At 43.6% G+C, this 12,609-nt stretch overlaps 1 protein-coding gene across 1 annotated transcript in view; it reads left to right on the forward strand.

Annotated features, from left to right (window-relative positions):
• The window catches only part of lmbr1l (limb development membrane protein 1 like), a 47,387-nt gene extending 43,705 nt beyond the window's left edge, over positions 1-3,682 (forward strand). The window contains exons 16-17 of the mRNA XM_008114412.3: positions 194-355; positions 1,485-3,682. Of these exons, the coding sequence (XP_008112619.1) occupies positions 194-355; positions 1,485-1,543 (221 nt within the window). The 3' untranslated portion in view covers positions 1,544-3,682. The remainder of the gene's footprint in view (positions 1-193; positions 356-1,484) is intronic.
• Positions 3,683-12,609: the final 8,927 nt, after the last annotated feature.

Below are 12,609 nucleotides of genomic sequence, written 5' to 3' on the forward strand. Positions count from 1 at the left end.
ATTAAATTAGTTCCAAGAAATCAGTTTTGTATATGTTTTGGAGAAAATCGTGTTTGCTTTGTTGTTTAGTGCAAAAATCTTCAGGAACGTCTGAAAAAAGATGTAGACGGTTGAAAATGGTTAACAGATGGGTTTGAAGATGTAAATATCTGCCTCATTGGAGGCATCTTATTTTTCTTTGTTTTTGTTTCAGGGATCACAAGATTTGACCTATTAGGTGATTTTGGAAGGTTTAACTGGCTGGGAAACTTCTACATTGTCTTTCTCTACAACATGCTGTTTGCTGGCCTGACTACTCTTTGCCTGGTGAAGAAGTTTACTTGGGCTGTGCAAGCTGAACTCATCAGGGCCTTTGGTAAGTGAGGTCTTTCCCCTAAAGCTCTTCTACTTACACTTTGTGCTCATAATGGGAGACAAGGATCAATAAGTGGGGTGATTCCAAACTTGGAGGTAATAGGTTACAAATAACAGTATTCCTTTTGCGTTAAGACATTCTTTTTGCAAAGAACATAAAGATTGATAATATTATTCATATAAGTGGTCACCCAAAGTCTATGAAAGTAGTAAACGTGTAACATTTTGGGACGATAATATACCACATGTGTCAAATGGAAGGCCTGCAGACCGAATCTACCCCGCCACATTGTTTTGTGTGTCCCATGAGGTGTTCAATGCCAGGCAACATAATTACATTTATACAGTCTTACAATTACAATAGGCCCTCTGAAGGCAACCATAAGACGCATGTGACCCTTGGTGAAAATTAATTTGACACCCCTGAGATTATAGACTGTTTCTTTTAAAGTTATATTTTCTTCCTGCCAAATGGAACAAAAAATAATGAGTAACTCAACAAGGGTTGAATCGTAGCAGATTACCTTTGAGGCTTTGCAGCAAATTACATAGCAAATCACTTTTTAACATTGTCTTCCACACTGGTTAATCAGCAATGAATTGAATATCCCATGAATAGAAGAGGAGGAGGATAATGATCCCATAAGCCCTGTATTTTAGGGCTGATAGTACATGGCGGATGGGCCCTGGATCCCTGAGAATATAGTGCTTGGAACATTGTGATCCTTCCACCATGATTTGCCAGTTCATAGCCCAAACAACTTTAATTGTCACCTTATATGTTAGGAATATTTCTACATCCATCCAGTCTTTGGCTTTTTCTCTTCCTCTTGTTTTTGTTTTTGTTTTTGTTTTTATTGGTGGTACATCCGCAACACATTAAGAATGCTTCACGTATATTTATTTATTTATTTATCTGTTTCATCTTATTTCTGAACCCAGAGTGATTCCTAAAGATAATCCATCAAAAACCTAATAATATTTTTAAAACACTTAATACCAATATTTTTGAAAAAAATAAAAGGAAATTTAAAACAGTTCTTTAGTATCTACTTGTCTAGGTAGCAAGATAAGAAACTGCCGGCATTGGTGTCTAATGCATCTCCCTCTTCCTTTCTTCTTCCTCCCAGGCCTCCACAAGCTGCCTCTACCTGTGACCCGGTCACACCTCCTAAGTAAGCTCAGCTAAATTGGGCTTGATCCCTGGATGAGATGTGGCCTGGCAGCCATGCTTGCCTCCTGTCATAGGGATATCCTTACTTTGACCACCATGATTGTGCTTCTCCTGTTCTGAGCCATCAAATTGCAGCAGAAGAGGGCAGGACACCTTTCCTTGCTGCACCCTCCTTTTGACCAGTGATTTGACCAAACCAAAGGATGGGAAAGTGAAGTCTATGGCGGCTTGGTTCTTGTGTCTCTGCAACTCAGAAGCCTGAGGAGGAGGAAAAAGCGATAGCGATGGGCTCAAAGTGTTCTAAAGAGCTCACTCGCTTCCTTAAGGCCTCCTTTGTCTATCCGCTGAAGAAGCACCTTGCAGTGGAGAATGCGGAACTAAGGTGCAAGTAATAGATGTTGGAGAAAGAGGGATTGGACAATCCAGAAGAGTGATACTGGGAGCAAAGCAAAGGTGCAGGCTGTTGGTGAAAGTGCCTGGTGTCCTTCCTTGGTCCTGGCAGAGGAGCCTGCATTTCACAGCTCTTGCTTCTCCTGAGTTTACATTTGACATTGTATTAAGCCTTGTATCCTCATAGGCCTCCTTTTTCTTGCTAAATCCTGTGACCCAAACCAGCCTGGTTTGAGTTTTGAGCCAGTTCTGAGTAGCAATTTGAACTCTGTTCCATGTTTACATACCTCACTCAAGTGCAATACAAGCTGGCGCTACTAGGGCCATGTTGCCCTGGCTTTCCATTCAGCTGCCCTTTGTATATATGTTATATCTTTTTGTTTAGTGATATGTGTTGTTTATGCTTCATTCTCCCACTACGGTGGGCATCCAAGAAACGCCCCAGTATTCTGGGTAACTGTAAATCAGCTTTGCCTTCTTGGGTTTCCCCCTGCCCAGCAGTTAGGGACACAGCCCTTTCTGCCTGGCAGAGTGGAAAACTAGCCACCATTGCCTTCCCTTCATTCCTGACCCTTTTCAGACTTAGAGAAGCTCCCTGGAAGATCGAAACTGCTCCTGTGCTTTCCTCTGATCTCCATTGTGCTGGTGGGAACAAATTTTCCACAGAGATGGATTTCATAGACAATCTGTCAAGCTTTTCATTTCATGCTCTACTTACATGAAGCTGTTCTGATTTTTAACTACACTGAGATGTTCTGCCTGTTACTTCACCATACAAATCAAGAAGAATTAAAATGGAGGGTTGGACTTCCACCACTCTTGACCCTTGGCAATGATACTGAGACAACCATTGGTTCCCCTTCCTCAATCTAAAGTCACCCAGGTTTAAGAGCAATCCCATTATTGCATGCAGGGCATGGAAGAGGACAGGGGCTTAGAGTGTGAGTTTGCTTGGTGCTGAGGTGGATAGTGAAAGGGTGGAAAGGCTTAGGTGTGTGATGAAATGAAGTATGAAAGAGCAGTTCAAGAGGAAACTTTCCCTTTAGTTCATTATTCATAGGCTTTTTACCCCTTCCATTACCCTTCTTTCAAAGGTGTCAAACAGACTGCTTGCTGTTGACAACCACATGCCAGTGGCTTCAATATGAACGCATGCATTGAATCCTTGGATGATGGCATGGGCTGTTCAGTCAACTTGCATTCAGTCCTTAGCAAGTAGAACATGAGGCTATTCAGCCCTCCATTTTCATTCTTTCTCTGATTTCTGTGGGGATAGTAATAGGTAAAACACCCAAATTGGGTGAAGGTATGGGGACAGATATCAGAATGGTGATTGCATGTCGGGGATGATTGTTCCTCGTGGCAGGTAAAATGTGAACGTTGAATCTAATGTTTGGAGTTGTTCCTGCCTGTTTTCTCCACTGTGCTTGTGACACAACTTCCCTGCTTGTATGTTGACGTGTGGTTGCCTCATAGGTGGAGAATTACGAGCTGCAATGGGATTTGGCCCCTATAATTTCTAAAGTTGGAACTGAAGAAAGCCCTACATTCTTAACCCAACCCAGACATATACAGGGAGCTGAAAGTGAATTAGTTATTCTATTGCAGCTACATATAATGGAATTGCAGGCTGAGTGGACCAACTTAAATGGAGATGTGTAACCTTTGTCTTCCCCCTCCCAACCCCATGGCTTTTTGGTCTCAGTACTGTACTATTTTATGGACTCTTAGCCATGTAAGCAATAAATTGCCTGGTTTTTTATATTCTCTGATTGCTGGCTGGGAAAAGAAGCATACTAGTAGACAAAGCAAGAAACTCAATATGACCTTACATACAATACACCTCCAGTCACACGTGGGGCCATTCTAGCCCTTTTTATTTGAATGTGACAATTGTTTACTGTGAAGGTGAAGCATTTCTAATGTAGATGGGCATTCTGGGCTTTGCAGTTGTGCTACGTACAGATGAGCTGACAATAAACACTGACTTGAGCCCAAACACTTAAGCCAATGATACACTTAGATGGTTTTCTTCATCTCTTCATAGCACTACATTTCAGTATTTCCGTCTTTTCAGCTGTAGTTGTTTACTGCAAGATTAACAGTTTCTGGGAGTTAGTTAGCCTACTACAAATGAGTGGGAATGCATCCACTCCTTGGTTGCTAGTCTTCAGTTAAGTTGGAATCAACATGTGGGCCGTGCCTTCACTCTCATACCTGAAGGGCTATCACAGAAGTGAAGCAGCTTTGGGTTGGACCACTAGTGGTTTTAAGTTACAGGCAGGTAGATTTTGACTTGACATGGTAGGTCTCCTCTTCAGAAGGAGGCTGAGCAGCTTCCTGCTGGAGATGCTTGAATTGGAGATCCTGCATTGAGTAGAGCTTGGACAGGATGGCCTGTGAAGTCTCTTGCGAGTCCACTATAGAGTGGGTTGTAGCAGTGTCATTACCTCTCTCTCATTCTCATGCTGTTTTAAAGGGGCATATGAGTGAGAAACTAGCTTAATCCAAAGAAGGACAAGGCCTGAATTCTATTCCAGAAGTACAACTTGCCCACAGCCACTATTTAGAATCTCTCCTTTTTCACAAGTCTGAGTTGATGCAGGAGCCCTGCTTTCCTCTTCACTGCCTGTTCCCTGGAGAGAAGAGGGAAGGTGGGCATACACTGGAGCTCGCTTTCAAGATGGGCATACACTGGAGCTCGCTTTTAAGATGGGCATACACTGGAGCTCACTTTTAAGATGGGCATACACTGGAGCTCGTTTTTAAGATGGGCATACACTGGAGCTCACTTTCAAGATGGGCATACACTGGAGCTCGTTTTCAAGATGGGCATACACTGGAGCTCACTTTCAAGATGGGCATACACTGGAGCTCGCTTTCAAGATGGGCATACACTGGAGCTCGCTTTCAAGATGGGCATACACTGGAGCTCGCTTTCAAGATGGGCATACACTGGAGCTCACTTTCAAGATGGGCATACACTGGAGCTCACTTTCAAGATGGGCATACACTGGAGCTCGCTTTCAAGATGGGCATACACTGGAGCTCACTTTCAAGATGGGCATACACTGGAGCTCGCTTTCAAGATGGGCATACACTGGAGCTCGCTTTCAAGATGGGCATACACTGGAGCTCACTTTCAAGATGGGCATACACTGGAGCTCACTTTCAAGATAGGCATACACTGGAGCTCACTTTCAAGATGGGCATACACTGGAGCTCGCTTTCAAGATGGGCATACACTGGAGCTCGCTTTTAAGATGGGCATACACTGGAGCTCGCTTTCAAGATGGGCATACACTGGAGCTCGCTTTCAAGATAGGCATACACTGGCGCTCACTTTCAAGATGGGCATACACTGGAGCTCGCTTTCAAGATGGGCATACACTGGAGCTCGCTTTCAAGATGGGCATACACTGGAGCTCGCTTTCAAGATAGGCATACACTGGAGCTCGCTTTTAAGATGGGCATACACTGGAGCTTGCTTTAAACTGAGTTCCATGTAGTTAAAATGCTCCAAGATATTTACCAGCTAGGTAAGTGTATAAACAACTTATGAATAGAGTTGGGCCTTGGATGTGAAAAGCTTGAGATATGAAAAGCTTGCACAATCTTGCAATAGCAGCCAACCTGAAACCAGGCCTATTCCACAAAGTATGTGTTTCATGTGATCTTCAATATCCCAGGGTTGAAAGAATTCCTTCGTAGCTGCTTTGACACTGTGCGAGGAATGTGTGCTCTTGGTAAGCGCAGCAACCTCCTTTGTTCTGAAAACATCTCAACCCATTTCTCCCTTGATAACAGCTATTATCTCTGTTGCTGTTGTCTGGATTTTTACAGCAGCTTGCGTCATAAAAGAGTGCAGTGCTGCTATCAATCCTGATGACGTTTTGAATGTTTGTATGAGCAAATAGGTGACTCTGGAAAAGAAGTGATTAAAGAACATTAACTGTTGCAGGTGTATTATAGCTGTCTTGGGCAGCAGACAGAGACTGCAGCATGGGAGGAGAGACCCAAATCACATTGACAGAAGAATAGAAGAGTCTGGTGTAATGTAGTAAGCATTGTATCTATGGGAAGCCAGTGTTAGGGCTTCATGCCTTAGGTTCTATGAGAGTTGAATGCTTGCAGGCCTACAACCTTCAAGTTATCCTGGTGCAGTCTCATCAATAGTGTAGAAGATAACTCAATGGACAATGGTCAGCTCCTGTAGGAATGGAAGAAGAGGCTGCCACTTTGTTCTTTGCCTCAAACATCAAAATGCCTTGGACCAGCCATGTGCTGCAGTAGAGAAGGGCACTAAGCAAACCTTCATCTGTCACACATTTAATATGGTATAGGGATGGATGGAAGTTACAGATAGCCCCTGTCATGGTCATCATAGAATGAATAAATGAGCGTCACATGCATAATTACAACATAATGGTGGGTTAGAATGTTGTAGATTATTCACAGATTTAAGTAAAATTATAGTTAATGTGGCTAGTTGACTGGCATGACCACCAATCTATATTCTGCATTGGACCAGATGTTTCTTCTCTACAGGACCATGTGGTTCACTTCAAAGGAAGGGAACTAGAAATCTGTTCCTCTTTCCCCCGTTGTGGTGGGTGTTGCATTGCCATGGCTCTTCCCCATCCAGCCGTGATTGGTTTTGATTGTAATGTGCTCTGCTGGTCCTTTGTCCATTGCTTGGCAAAATAGTACCAACACCATTTCCTCCGATACAGAGGTTTTGGGATCTTCTTGTAAACCCGATCTTATTCCCTCTACCTTTTAACAGGAAAGAGGGTTCTGGGGACAGATGTGATCTGCATATCCCAGTTAACATAAAGTAAAGCCCTCCAGGAGCTGTTGCTGAACTACAACTCCCATAAATTCTAGTCAATTAAGAGGAATTCTGGGAATTGCAGCCTGCCCTCCATATCCACAGATTCTGCATCCTCAGCTTCAACCATCCATGGCTAGAAAACAAGGGTTTTTTTTTTTTCAACTGAAAGAACAAACCTTGATTTTGCCATTTTATATAAGATATACAATTTACTGTACTATTGCATATAACAGCCCAACCCACCCACCCCACAAATAAATCATTAGTTAGTGTTAGGCTTGTTCCTGGGGTTATTTGGGGGCATGGATTCAGAACATTGTATTGAATAGACTGCATCAGCTCAAGCTTCTTAGATATGGTTATCATGGGAGAACAGATTAAAAAATGGTAGGTGGCATGTATTCTGTATCTCAAAAAAATAAAGCTTATTGGGGGAAAGCTGTAGAATCAAATGGTCAAATATATACCCAGAAACTGGTAACATTTGAGGCACCAAAATGTGTGTTATGGGACCTGAGTGTCCATATATATCGATATCTATGGGGGTCCTGAAACCAAATCCCAGCAGATCCCTAGGGCCCACAGTGGATAACTCGGGTGAGGGTGACCAGAAGAACTGGCTGAGGAAAGAGGTCTCAATAAAGAGGCTTCTGCTGGCTGGTTCTGCTTCTTCCATTTATCTTTCTATATCCTGGTGGGCAATAAAAAGAGCCAAAGGGAGGAAGGGATCTGTCCTGATATTGGTTCTTCATGAATATAGGCCAGTTACACTATGTAAAGTGTTATTTCCTGCTTAATTGTGCAGTACTTACTTCGAGGGGGTCCCTGGTGGCACAGTGTGTTAAAGCGCTAAGCTACTGAACTTGCAGACCAAAAGGTCCCAGGTTCAAATCCCGGAAGTGGAATGAGCACCCGCTGTTAGCCCCAGCTCCTGCCAACCTAGCAGTTCGAAAACATGCAAATGTGAGTAGATCAATAGGTACCGCTCCGGCGGGAAGGTAACAGCGCTCCATGCAGTCATGCCGGCCACATGACCTTGGAGGTGTCTATGGACAACGCCAGCTCTTCGGCTTAGAAATGGAGATGAGCACCAACCCCCAGAGTCAGTCACAACTGGACTTAACGTCAGGGGAAACCTTTACCTTTACCTTACTTCGAGAGTCCTTGTAGCTACCACAAACTATCTTGCAGTGGTTGAGATTCTATGAGATATTAATTGAAAAACTATAGCAGGATGTCCAGTTTAATGCACTTTTTCCATGTTTTTTAAATGCTAGAACCAATTAGGAAATGGCATTTATAACCCAGAGACAAAAATCATGTTACATAGTGTAATCTAGGCTGTCTCTGCACTATAGAATTAATGCAGAGAAGTCAGCCATGGCAGAGCATTTGATGAACCAACCTGAACACAGCATATTATCTGAGAACACAGAAATGCTGGACCAGTCTAACAGCCACCATGTCAGACTACACAGAGAAGCCACTGAAATCCACAAGCATGTGGACAATTTCAACAGAAAGGAGGAAACCATGAAAATGAAAAAATCTGGCTACCAGTATTCAAAAAACTCTAACATCAGGACAGTAAATAAAGAACAACACTCTGAAAACAGGAGAATTCCAGACGGAAACAATCAGGACCAGCGAACACCTCCCAACAAAGGATTCACCCAGGCAGGAAACAGCCAGGCTTCGAAGCTGCCAGGCTATTCAATGCTAATCAAGGTGGTCAATTGCAACATTCCATTCACACTTGCCTCCAACAGACAAGAGTTCTTTCTCCCACCTTGGACATTATTCCACAGATATATAAACCTCTCTTGCCTAGTTTCCAACAGACCTCACAGTCTCTGAGGATGCCTGCCATAGATATGTGTGAAAAGTCAGGAGAGAATGCTACTGGAACATGGCAATCCAGCCTGGAAAACTCACAGCAACCCAGTACCCTGAAGTGGTTGAGACTCTTAAGATATCAATTGAAAAACTATAGCAGGATGTTCTGCAAAAACAAAAGTTTTTGCAGCTTAATAAACCTTTTCCACGTATTATAAATGATAGAGCCAATTAGGAAATGACATTTATAACCCAGGGACAAAATTGTGTTACACAGTGTAATCTAGGCTGTGTCTACACTATAGAGTTAATGCTTTATCTGGCATGGCTCAAGGCTATTGGGATCCTGGGAGTTGTAGTTTGTTGCGGCACCATTGTTCTTCGGCAGAGTTGTCAAAAGACCAATTTGCATTATGGTTTCATACCATTGAGCCATGGGACCTGAAGAGGTGGCATTGCATCAATTAGATCAGTACTCCATGGGCCACAGTGGTCCCTAAGAACTAAAATATGGTCCACGGCCTCAGTGTTACTACACTGTTGCAACCAGAACAACTGGTCTCATGAAACCCTCTTATAGGTGGGGAGGGGAGAGGCTGACTACTGAGGACAAGGGCCAGGCTGTGGCTCAGGCTGGTGAGCAGCCTGCTGCAATAAATCACTCTGACCATGAGATCATGAGTTCGAGGCCAGCCCGTGGCGGGGTGAGCACCCGTCAATTAAAAAATAAAAAATAGCCCCTGCTTGTTGCTGACCTAGCAACCCGAAAGATAGTTGAATCTATCAAGTAGGAAATAAGGTACCACTTATATAGTGGGGAGGCAAATTTAACTAATTTACGACGTTGGAATGAGGAAGTGCCGTCACAGTGGATGATGAAGCAGCTGCTCCCCCCTGTAGCCAGAATCGAACATCCCCTCAGGAGAAAGTTAAATCGCTTCTGCAACTGTCTCTGTCTCGGTTCTATGTGTATATGGGCATTGAATGTTTGCCCTTCTATATATATAAAAGGGTAATGAAATTTCGGCCTAGGACAAAACAACAAAACAACACATCACAGAAACACTAAACTTGGCAGCACAACCCCTCATCCATGCCTCTACGTTCATACAACAAAAATAAAAGAAAAATAAAGTCCTAATTAGAGGGAGAGGAATAATTGTTTTTAGCCAATTGCTGCCAGTTAGAAGGCTAAGCTCCACCCACTTGGTCTCCTAGCAACCCACTCAGCCCAGGGGCAGGCAGTGTTAGGCCTCACTTAGGCCTCTTCCACACTGCCTATAAAATACAGATTATCCGATTTTGACTGGATTATATGGCAGTGCAGACTCAAGGCCCTTCCGCACAGCTATATAATCTTATATTATCTTTGTTATGATTGAGCCTCATGGCTCTGTTACTGGCAGACGTGGGCGTAAGACTCCTCGAGAGTCAGATACTCTTGAGGAGCGAGAAAGAAAGAGACTGCGAGATATCTTTGCAGCACCATCTGACGAAGAGTCTTTTGAGGGGTTTACGGAGAGAATGGAGGAGGGGCTGGTTAGCTCGGAGGAGGATGAGATGGATTGGACTCGGGTGAGGGAGGAATTGGGTGCCACTGGCAATGATGGGATGGAAGATGAATGGGGACCTTCAGGATTAGACCCATGGACAAGCTGGAGGGATGGGACGGGATCCACAGCTGGGGATGCTGTGGGGCGTAGTCAGAGGTGTTCCAGCTCTGATGAGGAAAGTGATGAGGAAACGCCCGGGTTAAGGAGGGCAGCTGATAGTGATGAGGATTTGTAACTGGCATAAAATGAGGCTTGGGAGCAATTGCAAATTGCGTTGGGCAAGGTAATCTGGACGAATGCTTGGGATCTGTGTGGGACGCTTTCCTGAAGACTGGTGTGTTTTCGTGTGCTGATACGTAAGTTGTTTTGGAATTTGGGGTCAGACGGCGGGAGGAATTGTGTGGGCTTTTGTTTGTGCAAACTTGTGCTTAATCTCATTAGCTTTGACCTTCCGTCGTCTTCTTGACGGACGCCATCTCCTGCTTTGGATTTCGGACTGAACTGACCACGGCTTGACTTCCCCCTACTCGGACTTGGTGAAACTACAAACGTCTGCTTCTGGCTTGAACTACGGAAAGGAACTGGGTCTACTCTACTGCTTCAATCCTCGGCTGATCTGTGTGTATTGGAAATCTTGCCTGCTGTGTGGAGGAGTGACTCAAGTTACTCAAAGCACAGTGCTGGCAGCAGAGAGGAATCTGCTGCCAATTAATTGCATTCTTTTGAACACTTTGTTCCCCGGCTTCTGTTTTGTTTATCCCCAGGCTGAAGCAAGCTGTTTTGTTTTTACCCGGATTAAACTCCGGTTTAATCCGGTTTATCTTTTGAACGTTTTTCCTTGCCCCTTTTTGCTTTTAAAGGCTAATACTGCCTGGCCCTTGTATTTTACGGGCATTTTGAGTTCTGTTATCCAATAAACTCTGTTATCTTTGATCTTGTGGCGTTCTGTCTTTGACAATCTTCTTTGAACTGGATTACCTTGACTCCACACTGCCATATAATACATTTCAGTGTGCATTTTATCCAGCTGTGTAGAAGGGGCCTCATATAATCCAGTTCTAAGTAGATAATATAAGATACTTTATTTCCCATACACCATACTTCGCCACAGCAATGCATGGCCGGGCACAGCTACCGTGTTTCCCCGAAAATAAGACAGTGTCTTATATTAATTTTTGCTCCCAAAAATGCACTAGGTCTTGTTTTGAGGGGATGTCTTATTTTTCTATCAAGAAGAATTCACATTTATTGTTGAACAAAAAAATGAACATTATATACTGTACAGTAGCTGTCATCACAAACCAGCATAACCAGACAAACTGAATCCTATCAAGAAATTCTTGTTACTACCAATATTTCTATGTACAACACTCTATGGTGCGTACATTTACCAATCCTGCATGTTCTGGTGTTCTGTTCGTTGGGCATGCTTCCAAACAATAACTTTGCCAGGTCTTACTTTTGAGGGAGGCCTTATATTTAGCAATTCAGCAAAACCTCTACTAGGTCTTATTTTCTGGGGATGTCTTATTTTAGGGTAGTATGTGTATATAATGTGATCAGCCCTGAGTCCCCTTTAGGGTGAGAAGGGTGGAATATAAATACTGTAAATAAATAAACAAGCCTCCTGGCTGCTACTTCTCCTCCTCCTCCCACTGAGAAGCAGGGGCGCCTCAGTGTCTTTGTTTTTAGGCTTGTTCTTGGGATTATTTGGGGTGCTGATTCAGAAAATTTGATTGGATAGACAGCATCAGCTCTAGATTATTAGATATGGTTTACTGTAGGCAAGCAGATGGCGACTAGTAAAGGTAAAGGTTTCCCCTGATGTTAAGTCCAGTCATGTCTGACTCTGGGGGTTGGTGCTCATCTCCATTTCTAAGTAGTTGTCAAAAAGAGCCCCAGCTAGGAGAACACAATGCTGTTTCTAAGTAGCTGGCTGTAGATTGCAATAGTCCGTTTACTACTGGCTCCCGGGTTTACTCCAGTTTCGGTTGTCCTTCTTCTGGTAAGCGGCAATAGATAAGCATCAAATAGTTTTCAATTTGTATATTGTTGGCTCTGCTCAATTTGTATATTGTTGGCTCTGCTTCAGTATATAGATTCGCAGTGTCAGTTTGCTGAAATGTGGTTTCTATGATGCTCGCAACTACTCCGAATCAACATTCATGGATAGTTTGTCCCCCAGACTTGGGATCTTACTCTTGAGAAACTGAACTTTATAGTGTTTGTTTATCTCTTCGACGTGGTCTATTCAATGCCATTTTCTGAATCAGCACCCCAAATAACCAAACTGAATCTAAAGTTGAGCAAAAACTGATTTGTAACCCTTTTGGTACTAATGTTGGGGAGTGGTGGTCAAAAAAAAGGTTGGGACCACTGAATTCGATGCAGCCAAAGAGGGCAGTCGAGGTGGGGCCTCCGTTGGCGCGGCCTGTCCAGCAGAGGGCGCGCAAGAGCCGCGAGGACGC

This window comes from Anolis carolinensis, chromosome 2, assembly GCF_035594765.1.
Source record: "Anolis carolinensis isolate JA03-04 chromosome 2, rAnoCar3.1.pri, whole genome shotgun sequence".
NCBI lineage: Eukaryota > Metazoa > Chordata > Lepidosauria > Squamata > Dactyloidae > Anolis > Anolis carolinensis.